The sequence below is a fragment of the Tripterygium wilfordii genome, chromosome 3, assembly GCF_013401445.1.
Source record: "Tripterygium wilfordii isolate XIE 37 chromosome 3, ASM1340144v1, whole genome shotgun sequence".
NCBI lineage: Eukaryota > Viridiplantae > Streptophyta > Magnoliopsida > Celastrales > Celastraceae > Tripterygium > Tripterygium wilfordii.
The window spans coordinates 4,001,274-4,019,317 of record NC_052234.1 but is presented as its reverse complement, the minus strand read 5'-3'; the positions used below and the strand labels follow the sequence as shown (position 1 = coordinate 4,019,317).

Below are 18,044 nucleotides of genomic sequence, written 5' to 3'. Positions count from 1 at the left end.
TGTATTTATTGTAGATAATAAATAGTGGTAATAAATGGTAACAGATATGGTTCTTAAAATGTTGGTAGGTGTTTGATTGTACTTTTGTTGATAGCATATATGGTGTTAAAATTGTTGTGTAAATCACGTGCAAGAGTATTATATATATAAGTTGTAACATATTAAAATAATTTGGAAAATATTTATAATATTAATAAATTCATACGTTATACAAATAAATTCGTACATTTACTAAATAATATTAAATATTTTTAAAAATACGTATTTTATTTTCCTTATATAGCTTGCTTTTTTATATTAAAAAAGAAATAAAAAAAGTATGCCCAAATCTCTCCACTTTTCAATGCTATCTTTCATCTTGTTACTCTTCAATGATCAGCCATTGTCAGAGAGTTCGCGCAGTACGAGATGAAAAGCTGCTTCATTGGAGAGGTGAGAGAAGCATAGAAAATCGAGGGCATAAATGAAAAATGGTTTCAAAGTTTCTCAAAATTGTTAAAATGAGACAATTTCGGAAAAGATCATATACTGTTAAAAAAATGCCTCGATTTTTGGTACATGAAATTGTTGTTTGGTGATGGTAAACCATTTATTGCCCAAAATGATTCATCAAACACGGCCATAAAATAATACTACAGTTGGGGTTGTTGTAAAAGTTACAACAGCCCCCTGTCATCCCCAACTTTGGTTTGCTTTGACCGGATATGTTTACTGAACTTTGTGTTGACTGCAAAGTGGGTTCGACAAGTTTTTGGCTACTACATCTGAATTCATAAATTCAAAGGCGGAGCCAAGAAGTTATGTTGTGATAGGCTAATATTAAAACGATATCACTCTTATCCGCCCCAAAACTCTTGTGGGTTTCCAAGGACAGCGCCTCGGGGAAATTTTTGGCAATGACATTTGAAAGATGTTAAATAAATGCAGTAACCTAGTTACAAGTTACAACTATATGAGAATAATAAAGCCAAAGAGCAAATGTTTGTCAACAAATACGGAAATATAAACTTATCACCTGAGCATCTGCTCCTAATGAAACTAGCACATTCAATACATAAGAGAAGGCGAGGCTTGTTGTTCTTTGAGAGTGGCCTTAACTAGGGATGGCAATTCGTGCCCGACCCGCATCGACCCACCCTGATCCGTACGGATTTTTCCCGATCCGAGACTTGTGCGGGGTGGAGACGGGGGCAAAGTATTTCAACCCGCGCGGGGGAGGGGCGGGTATGCCACCTGCTCCGACCCGACCTATCGCGCAATAGATGTTGTTTATGTACATTATATATATATAAGATTTCTTTTATAATATATATAGATAAATATTTGTTTATCTAAACATATATTAATTTGACATTATTATCAAAATCAAAGTAACCCCTAAACTTATTTGGTAAGTCTTAAACCTAAGTACTTAAACATTAAAACCCTAAAAACCTAAACATAATATTACAATACTCCTACACTCTTAATTAGATTGATTATTGAATAATATTGATAAAAACATAACCCTAAATCTTAAATTAAATATGGTCTAACTTAAATTGACTTGATTTTAACACATTCTAATATAGTAATAAACTAATAATGTTAAAATAGAGACTTGAATGCTTAGTTTTAATCCAATATAAATAATCCCTAAACGCTAAGCACTAAATAATCCATGAACCCTAAACCCCTAAACCTAAGCACTAACTAATTCATAAACCCTAAACCTGAGCGCTAAACCCTAAACCCTAGAATTAATTCAATATAAATAATCCCTAGACCATAAGCACTAAATAATCCATGAACCCTAATTCCCTAAACCCTAAACCTAAGCACTAAATAATCCATAAACCCTAAACCCTAAATCCTAGTTTTAATATTTTAATCCAATATAAATAATCCCTAAACCCCAAGAACTAAATAATCCATAAACCCTAAATTCTAAACCTAAGCACTAAATCCTAAAGTCTAAACCCTAGTTTTAATCCAATATAATAAACCCTAAACCCTAAACACTAATTTTAATCCAATATAAATAATCCCTAATCCCTGAACCATAAGTCATTAATTCATTTATTAAAATTAAAAATCAAATCTTATTAAGTCATTATTAATCCAATTATGAATTAATTCAATTAACTCAAAACATTTTAAAAAATGAAAAACCCATACCTGATACCCCAAGTCCCAACCGGCAAACCCCACTGCCAGCTCACCTAAGTGGCTAAGAGACTAAGAAGTAGGAAGTAGGAAGTAGGAACCCTAAACGGCTAAACCCATCACTCGGTCTCTACTCTCTCGCGCCACTGCCGCTACAGCTTCAAGAAAGAGTGATCACGGGTTTACGGCATCCGGGCATCAGTCACTCATTCACTCATTCACTTACCTCCGGCAAGTCCCCTGCTCCCGGTAACTACTCATCTTATCTCTCTTCATGATTCCGGCGCCACATTTGTTTATTCCAATTGTCAACACACAACCGTATCTGTTCGAGCACTGTTGTTGTACCTAAGTCATTAATTTTGTGTCATTATCTTATTTTGTACATGGATTCTGATTTGCCATTGTGATAGTGTTTGTATATCTGTATATGGTGTCAACACACGAGTGTTGTCTTTATTTCCTTTTTGTTTCAGCCTCCTGTTGTATTAAAAAGATTGATGTTGCTAGCCTGATTTGTCAAGGTTAGCATGATGTGTACTCTTTAATTGATCAATAGTGCAAAATAAATGATCAATTAAATGACACGGCAGAGAATCTATACATATACTAGCGAGGCATGCTGTTTATTTTCTAACTTTTGAGAGTCATTTATATATAATTATATATACTATACTTGTGTTTAAATGTGTGAGATCATTTATATATATACTATATTTGTATATTTGTGTTAATGTTTTTAATAATTGATTGTAGGTATTGTGAAGAAAATGTCTACAACATCTTCTCATGTAAATAATGAAAGTGGTAGTGGTTATCCATCTTTTCCACCGATCAATGAGAATCCACAATCTCCTGTGATCCCATCTCCTGAGACTCAGTCAGAGTCTCCTCCTCCTATGGATACTCAACAAGAGTCTGAAGCTCCTGCTATAGAGAGTGAGAGTACTAGAAAATTGAAGTCAATTATGTATACCCAAAATCATTTCAAGAAAAACAGTCGATGGAAAAGTTAAAGCGGAGTGCCAATATTGTTTTAAGTACCTTGTTGGAGAAAGTAGAATAGGGACCAGTCATCTACATGATCATTATAAGAGATGCCCTAAGCGGAAGTACAAGGATATTCGAGATATGAGACAACAAATTTTGGTGAATCAACAAAATAAAGAAGATGAGAAAATGAGTTTGACTGCTTATCACTTTGATCAAGAAGTAGCAGAGAGGGAACTCTCGATTATGATTATCTTGCATGAGTATCCTCTTTCTATGGTTGAGCATGTTGGGTTCAAAAGATTTGTTGCTTCATTGCAACCTATGTTTAAGATGGTTTGTAGAAATACAATAAAGAAGGAGATCTTCAATATCTACGAGCATGAGAGAGAGAAGGTGATGAAGAAATTAGATAAGAATCGAGGTAGAGTTGCCATAACAACTGATATGTGGACATCAAGTAACAGAAAAAGGGGATTTATAGTTGTAACAACACATTTTATTGATGACTCGTGGACTTTACATAGTCGAGTGATAAGGTACATCTTATCTTCCTTGTTTGTTGGACAGCATCAACAAAGAGAAGACAAAAATTTAAAGAGACAGCACTATAGTTACATATGGGAAGAGATAAAAAATTGGTACTTGATTGTAAGTCTTGTTGGAACTCCACATATATAATGTTGTCTACTACTATAATGTACAAGAATGTTTTCTTTCGCTTAAAACAACGTGACTCATCCTATGACTGCATGTCAAGAGAGGAAGAATGGGAGGTTTTGTGAAAATATTTGCAAGAAGCTAGAGTTGTTCTTCAATGTGACTAAATTGTTCTCAGGTACCACATATCCTACTTCTAATTCTTATTTTCCAAAAGTTTGTGAGATTAAAATAGCATTGATGGAGTGGTGTTTGAGTCATAATGTTGTGATTAAGGAAATGACATTTCACATGTTTGATAAATTTAATAGTTATTGGAATGTCATTAGTGGGATCATGGGTGTTGCAACTGTCCTAGATCCTAGATATAAGATGATGTTGTTGGAATTCTACTTTCCTATGATTTATGGTGATGAGGCAGAAGATCATATTAGGATGATTAAGGGAACTTGTGAGGATTTGATGCGTGAATATAGGTCCCAAAATATAGACAAGGTTGGTGACTCTTCTGAAACATCATCTGGTATTACAAATGTGGTCAAGAAAGACTCTCTTGCAAGTTTTGACCAATTTGTTAATAGCAGAAAAAAGGGTACAATTGAAAATGTGAAAATGGAGCTGGACCACTATCTTGAGGATGATGTATTGCCTCGGTCTAATGATTTTGATATCCTAGCTTGGTGGAAAACTAATGGACCCAAGTATCCCACTTTGCAATGTATTGCACGGGATATTCATGCCATTCCGATTTCTACAGTTGCTTCAGAGTCTGCGTTCAGCACTAGTGGTCGATTGTTGAGTCCACACAGTAGTAAACTTCATGCGAAAACCGTAGAGGCATTGATGTATGCTCAAAACTGGCTATGGAATGAAATTTCTACAAATAGAGGTATGTAAAATTAATATGTAAATTAGTTGAAAGTTATTTATTTGAGTTTATCTTATTTTACAATATATTTTTGGTGTTAGGTTCTTCATCAAAAAAATTACCAATGGATGTGATGTAAATCCAGGCCCAAGCCCAGCAACAAGCAGGCCCTAACTATCCACTAGAAAATCGGTTAACTAGTGTTAGGATTGACCCACTTATATACTGCAACTTAGAACCTGAATCCACCAATGTGGGATTCACGAACGATGTTCACATCAGGGTGGAAGCACAATTCAAAATATTCTTGATGATTGTGATGATGAAGAAGGAGAAGCAAGTGATGTAACCATGCTTGGTTGATTTTTTTATGCTTGTGGATGTTATTTGATTGTCTTGAAGACTTGAACTTATTTATTTTGGTTGTTTGAGACTTTGGGTGATGTAACTTTGATTGTATTGAACTTATTTATTTTGGATGCGTGGATTATGTAACTTTGATTGTAGTAGTTTATTTTGGATGCTTGGATATTTGTAGTAGTTTTGTTTGAATGTTTAGTTTAGATGCTTGGATTAAGTAGTTTGGACTTTGGATGATTGTGGTAGTTTTGCTTGGATGTTTATTTTGGATGCTTGGATTAAGTAGTTTGGACTTTGAATTATTATAGTAACTTTGATTATATGTTTATTTTGGATACTTGGATTAAGTAGTATGATGATTATTTTGGATGCTTGGATTATAGTAATTTTGATTGTATGTTTATTGAGGACTTTAGGTGTTTATTTCATTATTTGTATATGTTAAATCGGGTCGGGTCGGGGTCGAGCGGATTTGTGTGGCCCTTGATCGGGGAGGAGACCCACGGATTATAACGGGACGGGGATGGGGGGAAAAGTTCCCCCGATGTGCGGGACAGGGGGCTCCCATTGAGGTGCGGTGCGGGGCGGGGGTTGGGCAGCCATTATCCGCCCCCGTCCCGCCCCGTTGCCATCCCTAGCCTTAACGTTTGCTCTTAACCTGAACGAATACAATGGCAACTAAATAGCCAATCTCTCTGAAACTATGCACACATGAATCTCGAACATACCTCATGCACATGGACATTATATATCTAAATTGTGGAATCATCCATGCCAATAGCAGTGAGATTCATATCTTGAAGATGGAAAGCAAGAAATGTGAGCAAGAAATGTTCCCACAGGTGGTGGAGGCAAGAAATTGGTCATTGTCTGTACTTGCCCAAGGTAATGGAATTGGTCAAATGGATTATCACGTATTTTTCATGTTGAATTTGATTTTTGTTTCGAACAAAAAATATGTTGTTGGGTTCGTAAAACCGATCAAAATACAATATATTTTTTCTAAATTTGTTTTAAAAATATTTTGATTCCTAAAAATTAAGACTTCATTTTAAGACCTCATGAGAGAATTGATATATACATATACAACTTTTCTCTCATAAGGGTCTAATTTGTGGGTTTCTTTGACAACCGTTGGATCAATCTTAAGGCTGAGATCTAAAACCGCAAGATACACCCTACTGTACACCATCTTTTTCACTCTTTACCCCCTTCCTCCCTTTGTGATTTCCCTTCACCGGAAAATTCATGAAACTCATCACACCATTAAGTCACTAATTGTCGAAATCCACACAAGGTGACCCGTCATGATTATAGACAGCGTCTTCTCCTCAAGCACGCCTCTTACCCATATATTTTTTTGTGCACATCAGCACATTCGTCGCGAGTACATCTCTAAATTTACTGGGTAAGGTTTAGAGCTTCTGTAAGTTCATAATCTTCTCTATTTTTCTATAAGTTAATACTCACTCTCGACCTTCTCTTTTTGTGCATTTTTACGCTTTAGGTCAGTGGCGAGCTTCTCTGTTTCACCTGGTTTTGAGCTATTTGCCATTGAGGTAACCCAATGGCAAATATGTGGTATAAGATGAATATTAGGAGCAAATGAATCTTGTACTGTGTTTTTCAATCAACACTTCTTTTTCTTTAGTAATGTATTGTTTATTGTTGTAATTATTTTTTGGTTGAACATGGTTGTTGTTTGACAAATGTAGGAGAAAATTGTGGGTTGGTATCGATGGCATTACTATGGATATGAGTTCCTCCTCGTCAAATAATTTAACCTTCGTTCCACAAGTAAGCCTTGAAAAAGTTCCAAAAATTGGTCAACAGTTCGAATCATTGGAAGAAGCCCTTTCTTTTTATAACTAATATGCAAGAGAAGCTGGATTTAGTACTCATCTGTGGACTTCTAAAAAACTAGCAATAAAGAAATAATCAGAGGGAATTTGTTTGCTTTAAACGAGGGTCTCGAGAGAAGGTAGAGAAAGATTATGTTCCTAAAAGGAAACGAGGTTTAACCAGAGAAGGATGTAATGCTAGGATATCTCTTGTGAAGTCAGATTTCAGTCAATGTTACATTGTTTCAACATTTTACGAGGCTCATAATCATGTGTTAACACCACCTAGGAAAGTTCATATGCTTCGGTCGCACCGTTCCATGTGTCCTGCCAAGAAGGCCTTGACACAACAACTTAGTGTAGCAAATGTGCCAATACATAAACAAATCAATATTGTGGAGTTAGATACGGGAGGGATAGAGAATATGGGGAGTATAGAAAAATATTTTTACAATGATCAGCGAGATGAGGTGCAAATGTATGCTGGACATGATGCACAAATGTTATACGAGTATTTTGAGTCCGAAAAGGAAAAAAATCCAGACTTTTACTTTGCAATCAACATGGATGTTAATGACAAGATTACTCATTGTTTTTGGGTAGATATGAATGACACATTTTCTGCAGGAATGTCTTCAAGTCAAAGAGTAGAAAGTTGTCACGTATTTTTCAAGTCCTATGTTTCGAAGAAAAATACGTTGATGGATTTTGTGGTTAGGTTTGCTAGAGATCTAAAACATCAAAGACACCAAGAGCTATATCTTGACCACAAAGACATTAATGAACAACCAATTACTAAGACTATGTCGTCTATAGAGAAGTCCATGGCTGAATTATACACACAACATATTTTACGAAGTCCAAGAGGAAATGTATCAAGGCATGGCGTACATAGTTACTATTGAGTATGAGGGAGAAAATAGGTGCTTCTACAATGTTATGCGTGTTGATGGGAGCCAAAAAAGTGGAAGAAAAGTAGTGGAAGTAGTGGACAACAAGTCACTAAATCGTTTGGCATGTACTTGTAGGAAATTTGAGTCATTTGGTTACGTATGTCGTCACATATTTGTTGTTTTCAACACCAAGATGCAAGTGCACGCTCCTCTGCCTGAGGTATATATATTGCATAGATGGACAAAATCTGCAAAGTATCTAAATACCTTGTCTTATGGTAGCGACAATGGAAAAGGTACTTTTGATACTAACGTAGTTACAAAGCACAATGCATTGCGTGGGCTTGCATGGAAAATTGTTGAGGCATCTGTGGTTAGGGAAGATACATATAAGCTAGCCTTCAACACGTTGAAGTCTCTTGAAAGCAATTTAAATGCGATGACTCAAAATGATAGGGGACAGAGCTCTAGCAAACCTAGCATTGCTCTTTCAGAACGTGTCATCAATGAGCTCGAACAAGTAAAAGCAAAAGGTTGTGGTAAGAGGCTCAAAGGGGATAAAGAAATAGCTAGTCAGCAAGGTAGCCTTGCTGGACAATCACATGACAAGAGGAATTGTCCTTTGTTGAAGAACAATTAGGTACATATTTGGTTTTTAATTCAAATTTATTTGAAAATAATAAACTGAACTTACATTTACAGTTTTTTTTTGGTTTTTTGATGCAGGCCTTCACATAATGGGACATTGGATGCATGGAAGACACAATTGGAAGATGGATAAGCTGATGATGTTTTGATCCTAAAAATTTTACTTTTATGTATTGTATGTTCATATTGATATGTGACTTTGAAAATATTGAGATACTGGTATTGATGGGCTGTAAATACCTGGGGAATGACTATCCATTTTGGTTTCATATTAGTATTTTAGGATTGCAGGCCTGTATTGATGTCATTTTGGTCTCAGATTGATTCCAGAGTTGTATTAACCCTATTGCAGGCCGTATTTTTGGTCTCAGATTGATGCCATTTTGGTCTCAGAAAATTGTACATTCGGGTTTTATCTATTTTGTCAAGAGCTTGGTTTATTGTTGAGAGAAATTGAGTCATTGAAACTCTGACCACAACACTTTGCCTTATGTTATTGAAATTGTTGAGAAATTAAGTCATTGAATGTAATACCCCGAACTTCATTTCTTTTAGAAATTAGGTATGACAAACACGTTTGAGTATGTATATATATATAAAATCATTAGAAATTAATACCGGCTGATTTGGGGGGTGTACGAGTAGTTTTAAAACTGAAATTTTTGACTACAGAGGTAACCGTCCGGACAGTTTTTAAAAGCCGTCCGAACAGCTACTGAAGAAATGGGAACAGAGCGTTTTTAGGCAGAGGTGTCCTGACACCTCCAAAAAATCTGCACTCGAGAATTTGTTTTAAACACCCATTTTCGCGATTCTTTCAAAATAACCGACCAAAACAAACTCTAAACCTCATTTTCTCTCAAATTTCCTCCCTCCCATCAATCTAAGATCATCAACCAAGGTAAGATTATCCTCTTTCAAGTTGTTTCAAGTTGGATTTTTAACTTCTCTCTCTAGCTTACATATTCTTAATCCCTCTCTTTGTTCTAATCTTTCAAGGTTTGAACCCAAACTCAAATCCATGGGTTCCCACATCATTTGAGGCCTAAAGGTAGCTTGAATCCCTTCCCTCTACTTGTTTCTACAACCTTGGTTAGTTTTCTTAAACCTAAAAGCTAGTATTTAAAGATTGGGTGATTTGGGATTTTAGGGTTTTATGGGTTTTGTAGATTTGGGGGAAAATCTTTAAATTAGATGAAATTAGTGATCTAATAGGTTGATTTAGACTTGTTTATGGTTGTATTGCTAGATTCTATTGTTGATTGGAGTAGCAAGCTTGAGTAGGTGAAGTTCAAGAATTTGGGGAGTTTTGGGTAAGAGAAGGTAATGAGTTCTTGATTTATTGGATTAATTTGTGTTAGATATGTGCAATTGAAGTTATTTGTATATTGATTGGACGATGGGTTTATCGAATAATAGGTTGGTTGAGGCCGGGAAAAGTCAAGGTTCAGTATTGAGTTACATAGCTAATTTTTGGAGTGCGAGGTAGGGAAATTTCACTCTTTGTTATTCTCTTCGAATATGTCTTCCTATTGAGAACATTTATTCTTCCCCATTATTCATTATGATGAGTTCTCGCCTTTATTTGTGCCTAAAGGAGAATAACCCCACTTTGTGATATCTTTATTGTATGATTTGAATTATATTGCATACCTTACGTGTTCAATCTTCCATTGAGCATGAATTACTCTTGAACATGCATCATGTAGTAGTATATGTATATATGTAGGTTGTAGGTTTACCCTATTGCATAACCATGTTGGACATGCATTGTAATTGCATGGAAGATGTCGGGTATGGACCCGCATATCTCCTAGTTGTGATTGGTGTGAAATGTGGAATGTCGTTGGGCTGTTCAGGGTTCCCATGATTACGGGAATGTCGGTGGGCCGGATCAGGATACCATATGTGCTTAAAACACCATGCGATGATGCCGTTGGGCTGTTAGGGTCCCGATGTGTAGGGATGCCGGTGGGCCATGTTAGGATCTCGTATGGTATGGTTATCTACTTGTGTTTGGTGTACATGATGTTAGCTATCATATTGTTGCATTTATGCATTTCTTTAATATTTCAGCCTTATATTATTCACTTACTCTTTATGATTCCCTACTGGGCCTTTCGCTCACCCTTTTCTTTCTCCTATTCTCTCATCGCAGGTGAGTCTAACTCCGGTACCAGGGTCGCGGATCAGGAGGAGGGAGAGTGACATTGATGGACCCCTGGGGAGTGATAGGAATAAATAGTTCTAAACTTGATTTATGTTATTACTATTTGGTCGTATCTATATTTCTTAGTTGAGACGTTGTGTGATATCCCTATTCTTGATTGGGGGATGGACGGTAGGGAGGGTACTCCGTGTGATCGGGACTCCCGAACTGGGTTTGTGGACTTCGTGTTCTGACGATTTCTTATGTTTGCTGGATTGCTATTTGTGCTGGATGTTGATTATATATGTTGTTGTGTGGAGAAATTATGTGTGACTGTTAGGTGGCCTGAGGCCCTGCTTAGAATTGAGAATTTAAATTTTGACATGAATTGTTAGATGGCGGAGGCCCTGTCTAGGTTGTGAATATATTGGTGATTTTGCTGCTTGTTTACCCCATGTTGACATCCTCCGTAATATGGGGAAGTGCTGTGAAAATTTTCGGTGGTGTGATGATTGAATTTATTAGGGTTTGATTTAGATAGTACCAAAAGTAACGCATTCCGGGTCGGGGTGTTACATTGAAACTCTGAACACAACACTTTCATTGAAATTGGCTCATTCGCACGGTTACAAGGATCGTTGATAACACATATTTATGCACATTTTACATCCCTTATTCCTATACTTTGCACTAGTTTCCTTTGTGAAATTGGTTGTTTTGATGTGTTTTGTGTAAGTTTTGAAGGAATACGTCCCTAATGGTGATTGAGAGCTAAAGAGGCAAAAATATGGTGAAATAAGAAAAGATGAATATGTTCACAATTTTGAAGCCAAGTCAGGTTCCTAAACAGATTCGTCAATTTCACGGAATAAACTGGACGTGCTCAGGAGGAATTGGACAACAAGTGATATACCGTTGGAAAGATCTAGAAGTCTAGTTTCCATAGAATTTTACGGTTCGTGATTTGGAGTTCCCTAGAGGAAGTTGCATCAGTTTTAGCATCAGTGGTTCAGTGCAGAAATTATATACGAAATTAGAAGATTTGATACCTCAAGTTACCATTCTTGGTACTCAAGACAAGGAACAAATCTTGGGAGATTACGGGGCACTCGAATCATGTGTTAGAAGTCAATGACAACTCTCTCAATCAATTAAGTTCAGTTTCCATAAGGAGAAGTGCATCGAAAGTCGAGTTCTGTATCAATTAGGAGAATCACTTCCTTATGGTAATTGGACTTAATTCCTATTTTGTCTCAAAAGTCTCAGTCGTGCCCTATTGTGAAACTATAAAAGGGATGTAAAAGTCCTCAAAGAATAGACGGACGGAGGAAAGAACGAACGGAGGACGCAAAGAGAAGGTGAAATCGGCAGCAAGCAAGCGGAGATCTACTACTTGGTTGTCTCTTTCTCTTTTGTGTTTTAGTGTTCAAAACAGATGATGAGTGGCTAGTTTTCCTTCAGTTAAGGGGCTGGTTAAAGCCCGAACATGATTGTATTGATGCTTCGTTAATCTTTAATCTTATTTCTTGATATCGAATGAAAATCTTTTCACTATATTACTTGTTGATGAAATCTGAGATATGTTTCTTTGAGTGCACGCTTAGATGCATGTCTTAGAATTCTATTGCTAGGACAATATGATTGATCGCCCATATCTTCATAAAGTCTCAAGTAGCCAATGAATAAGATAGCTCATATTCATGTGAATCGATTTCTAGGTTATGTAAGATGCATGCCACATCTTGTGAATTTAGTGATGTTTGCTTTCTTTGTGCTTAATGATTCTTGAGTGTTGAATCTATGAACATGCCATTCTAGATTGCATCTTAAGAACTAAGTTAAGGAGTACATGCCATGCACTTGACATACTAATTAAGAGAAAGCAATAAGATAAAATCAACATGCCATTGTTTTATCTTAAACATCGTCATTCGTGAATCAAGAATTACAGTTGAAGATTGCAGCAGTACATGATTGTTAGTGGTGGATAGCTTTCCCTTGACTATTTCTCTTATAAGAATCAAAAACGTTTCCTACTTCTTATTGATTATTCTAAGTTAGTCGTGTAGCTCGAGTCACAATACTGTTTAGCTCGAATCACAATTAGATTTGACTTGCAATTACATTCCAATCCTCTGCGGGAGATACCCTTGCTTCTCACTGTACTCAACAATGTTTTTCTTAAGTTGCAAGGATTAAATTGAGTTATTTTTCAGCACCTATTTTGGTGTTCGAAAATAGCTGAACAATTTTTGGCGCCGTGTCGCCGGGGATTGTTTTATTTAATTGCAAATTGATTTTCTTTTTGTTTCTCTTTTCAGTGTATGCACACTCGAAGTTCTCAAGGAAAGGACCTTGTTTACAATCCAGAGATTGAACGCACTGCTCGTCTACACCGTAAAGAAGCAGCCCAACGCCGAATTACGGAATTCACATCCTCTCAGTCACTACCACTATTGCCACGATCTAGTTCGGACGAAGAGGAAGAGCAGCATATTTTTGAGGATAACGCAATGGCTGAAGAGGAGAAACCACTCAAGGCTTTTTTTGTCCCTACAAATCTAGCTCAGCCGTCATGCATTGCCTTTACTCCCACTACGGCATCTACATATAGCATATCTCCTCAATTGATCAATTCTGTACCACACTTTTATGGAAAGTCGATGGAGGATCCGAACATGCACCTTCGGGAATTCTATGATCTGTGTAGGACACAGAACATCCAACACCTAAATGCCGAGGGACTCAGGTTAATTCTTTTTCCCTTTTCTCTAAAGGATGATGCTAAGTGGTGGTTAAATTCCTTGCCAGCAGGATCTATTACCACATGGGATCAGCTGGCTACCAAGTTCATCACAAAGTATTTCCCTGCTCAGAAAACAAGGCAATTGAGAAAGGAGATAAATGCCTTCCAGCAGAAAGATGGAGATTCTTTTCATGAAGCATGGGTGCATTTCAATGAGTTGCTTCGCAAGTGTCCTCATCATGGTTTTTCCAAAGATGACCAAGCTCAATCCTTTTATGAAGGCTTGAACGATGCCAACAAAGTCTTAGTGGACTCAGCATGTGGGGGAGCTTTCATGAATAAAACAAGTAATGAGGCTTTTCAAATATTTGAGACTTTAAGTGAAAATTCTCAGCAATTCTCTACTGGAGGAAGGCAAGGATCAAGGAGTAGGAGTGTTTATGAAGTAAATGTTCGAGATGGATCTTCCTCACAAATAACAGCTATTGAAAATAAATTAGACATGCTAATGAAGACCATACTCCCAATAAGACAAGCTACTCAAAGTGAGGTATGTGCTAAATGTTTCAATATTGATCATACAACTGAAACTTGTCACATGTATTCTACAGAGCTGGAGCAAGCTAACTATGCGGCACAAAGGTCAAGGTATAACCCTTACTCCAATACTTATAATCCGGGTTGGCATGACCATCCAAACTTAAGATGGAGTAACAATGACAATGTCCAACAAGCAATTACTGCACCTCAAGGCTCGAGCCAAGGACAGATAGCTCGAGCTATGAATCCTCCAGCACCTTTGCAACGTGCACCTGGTAAGTCACTTGAAGATTTGGTTATGACTATGGTTGATAGCACTAATTCCTTTATACAGAAAGCAGATAGTCGTTTCCAAAAGCAAGATAAGGCTATAGAGAACCTTGAGAGACAAATGAGTCAAGTTGTGACTGTTCTTTCTCAAAGGGAACCGGGTAAACTCCCTAGCCAAACCGAAATTAATCCTAAAGGAGTAAACCCTAAACAAGCAGCAGCTGTGACTTTGAGGAGTGGAAAGCACATTCTGGACAAGCCAATGTTGAATAACAAAGGAAAGAATGATGTGGTAGAGGAGGAGGACAAAAGGGACACAATTCTTGGGCAAAAGGAGATGGAAAAAAATATTGAGGAGAAGCAAATAACCGACCATCAGGTAACCAATGCTTCAAATTCGTATACTGTGCCCATTCCTTTCCCTCGCAGGTTCATGAAAACCAAGAAGGAGCAACACGATAAAGATATCTTGGATACCTTTCGTAAGGTCCAAGTAAACATCCCTCTCTTGGATGCTATAAAACAGATTCCCAAGTATGCGAAATTTCTTAAGGAGCTTTGCACTAACAAGAGGAGATTTGAAGAACATGAAACAGTAGCTCTGAGTGAGGAGGTGTCAGCTGTGCTCCAACGTAAACTACCTCTCAAATTGAAAGACCATGGAAGCTTTACCATACCGTGTACCATCGGTGAAAAAAGGTTTGAAAAAGCCTTACTTGATTTAGGTGCTTCTATAAATTTAATGCCTTTTTCTGTTTATGAAGCACTTGATCTAGGTGAGCTCCAAGAGACTAGTGTGGCTATTCAACTTGCGGATAGATCACTTAGACGACCAAGAGGTTTGTTGGAAGATGTTTTGGTACGTGTGAATGAATTGATCTTTCCGGCCGACTTCTTTGTGTTGGAGATGGAAGAAGCTGTTATGCCGGTCTCCTTACCCCTCATACTTGGCCGGCCCTTCATGAGAACTGCGCGTACCAAGATTGATGTCTATGAAGGAACCTTGTCCATGGAAATTCAAGGAGAAAAAATTGGCTTTAGAATTTTCGAAGCAATGAGGTATCCTTGTGATGATCAATCTTGTTTTTCCATTGATACTTTTGATTATTTGGTGTAGGATACATTCAATACAAGCATGGGTGATGACTCTTTAAAAACTGTGCTGGAATTGGGTTTATTACCATGCCAACAATCAGCCATCACAATGACCAACCAAGAAGCTATTTGGTGTGAAGAATTGGAGACTTCGGTGGCTGCCCTTGAAGCTTTGCCACGGGTACAAGCTAACCTTTCGGTAGAGGATAAAGATAAGCTGATTCGAGTTCTCAGAGAGCATAAAACAGCAATTGGCTGGAGTATAGCAGATATCAAGGGCATAAGCCCAACCACATGCATGCATAGAATACTTCTTGAGGAAGGATCAAAACCTACAAGAGAATCCCAACGTCGATTGAACCCTCCTATGATGGAAGTGGTAAAGAAAGAAGTTCTCAAACTTCTTGATGCCGGTATGATATACCCTATCTCTGACAGTAAATGGGTGAGTCCTGTACAAGTTGTGCCCAAACGATCTGGAATAACAGTTGTCAAGAACAAGGACAATGAACTAGTGCCTCAACGTTTGCAAACGGGCTGGAGAGTGTGCATCGACTATCGCAAGCTCAACAATACTACGCGTAAGGATCACTTTCCTTTACCTTTTATTGATCAGATGCTTGAGCGTCTTGCAGGTTATGCATATTATTGTTTCTTGGATGGCTACTCGGGCTACAACCAAATTGCCATAGCTCCGGAAGATCAAGAGAAGACGACATTCACTTGTCCCTTCGGAACATTTGCATATAGGAGGATGTCTTTCGGTTTATGCAACGCGCCTGCCACATTTCAACGTTGTATGATGAGCATATTTTCTGACATGGTCGAAAAAATTATTGAGGTATTCATGGATGATTTTTCAGTTTTCGGTAATTCTTTTGACCATTGTCTTCATAATTTGTCGCTTGTTTTAAAACGTTGTCAAGAAACTCACCTTGTACTTAATTGGGAGAAGTGTCACTTCATGGTAACACAAGGCATAGTTTTAGGCCATATTATATCTCTTAAGGGTATTGAAGTTGATAAAGCAAAGATAGATCTTGTTCGTTCTTTACCACCCCCTACATGTGTGAGGGAGGTTCGTTCTTTTCTTGGTCATGCAGGTTTCTATCGACGCTTCATCAAGGATTTCTCAAAGATTACAAGGCCTCTTTGCCGCCTACTTCAAAAAGAAGTGGAATTTGAGTTCAATGAAGAATGCAAAGTGGCGTTTGACAAGCTTAAGGGAATGTTAACGACAGCCCCTATCATTGTGCCACCAGATTGGAGCCTTCCATTTGAATTAATGTGCGATGCAAGTGACTACGCAGTGGGCGCTGTTTTGGGACAACGAGTAAACAAGCTGCCTCACGTTATCTACTATGCATCTCGGACTCTCAATGAGGCTCAAGTCAATTATACCACCACAGAGAAGGAGCTACTTGCTGTTGTTTTCGCTTTAGATAAATTTCGATCATATCTTATAGGCACTAAAGTGATTGTTTTTTCTGACCATGCAGCATTAAAATATCTTCTCACAAAAAAGGATGCTAAGCCTAGACTGATTCGATGGATGCTCTTGCTTCAAGAGTTTGATATTGAAATCAAAGACAAGAAGGGGTGTGAGAATGTTGTGGCGGATCATCTCAGCCGCATGACACATACTCGAAGTTGGGAAGGTGAGGTTTTACCCTTACAAGAACAATTTCCTGATGAACAAATTTTTGCTATGCAGGTTGCGGATCCTTGGTATGCGGATATCATCAATTATGTTGTTACCAAGAAGATTCCGGCGGACTTCACTAGAGCACAAAAGGATAGACTTGTCACGATGGCAAAGTACTATGTGTGGGATGATCCATATTTACGGAAGCAATGCCCGGATCAAGTGATAAGAAGGTGTGTACCTGAAAGTGAGTTTGATTCTATTCTAACTTTCTGTCACTCTTATGCATGTGGAGGCCACTATGGAGCTAAGAGGACAGCTCTTAAAGTACTTGAGAGTGGTTTTTATTGGCCATCATTGTTCAAGGATGCATATCATTTTTGTAAGACTTGTGATCGTTGTCAAAGGACAGGTAATATTGGGCCAAGAAATCAAATGCCACTAAACCCATTCAATATTGTTGAAATCTTTGATGTTTGGGGCATTGATTTCATGGGTCCCTTTCCTTCTTCTCATGGATTCCTTTATATACTTCTCGCTGTAGATTATGTTTCTAAGTGGGTGGAGGCACAGGCCACTCGGACTAATGATTCTAAAGTTGTTCTCAGTTTTCTTCGAGCTAAAATCTTTTCAAGGTTTGGTACGCCTCGAGCTATTGTCAGCGATGGAGGAACTCATTTTTGTAACAGATCTTTTGAAGCTTTGTTGAAGAAGTATAATATCACTCACAAAGTGTCTACACCATACCACCCTCAAACGAATGGTCAAGCAGAAGTTTCGAATAGAGAGATTAAACACATTCTAGAAAGAACCGTCAATACAAACCGAAAAGATTGGAGTGATAGGTTGGACGATGCTTTATGGGCATATAGAACTGCCTACAAGACCCCCATTGGCATGAGTCCTTTTCGGTTACTATATGGGAAGTCATGCCATCTTCCAGTGGAGCTTGAACACCGTGCTTATTGGGCCATCAAGAAGTTCAATTTTGATATGAGGTTGGCGGGTGATCATAGACGTCTTCAGTTGAACGAACTTGACGAGTTAAGGACTGAAGCATATGAGAATTCTCGAATTTACAAGGAGAAGACGAAGGCGTTTCATGATAAGCTAATTGCCAAGAAGACCTTTGAAGTTGGCCAGAAAGTCCTTCTCTTTGATTCTCGACTTAAGTTGTTTCCGGGTAAACTTCGC

The 18,044-nt window shown here is 37.7% G+C and overlaps 1 protein-coding gene and 1 non-coding gene across 2 annotated transcripts; one reads left to right on the top strand and one right to left on the bottom strand.

Moving 5' to 3' along the window:
- The first annotated feature begins 10,283 nt into the window (after positions 1 to 10,283).
- LOC119995539 lies at positions 10,284 to 15,227 on the top strand. Its single transcript, XM_038842053.1, has 2 exons — positions 10,284 to 10,376; positions 12,876 to 15,227. The coding sequence occupies exons 1-2, from the start codon at positions 10,284 to 10,286 to the stop codon at positions 15,225 to 15,227; spliced, it is 2,445 nt and encodes an 814-aa protein (XP_038697981.1).
- On the bottom strand, positions 13,440 to 13,546 carry LOC119995727. The gene has a single exon (XR_005467689.1). It is a non-coding gene; the product is annotated as a small nucleolar RNA R71 (small nucleolar RNA).
- Positions 15,228 to 18,044: the final 2,817 nt, after the last annotated feature.

Coding starts and splice junctions, on each gene's coding strand:
- LOC119995539 (XM_038842053.1), top strand. CDS start 10,284: ATGTCGGTGGGCCGGATCAGGATACCATATGTGCTTAAAACACCATGC. Junction 10,377..12,875: donor CCCGATGTGTAGGGATGCCG/GTGGGCCATGTT, acceptor TTCTCTTTTCAG/TGTATGCACACTCGAAGTTC.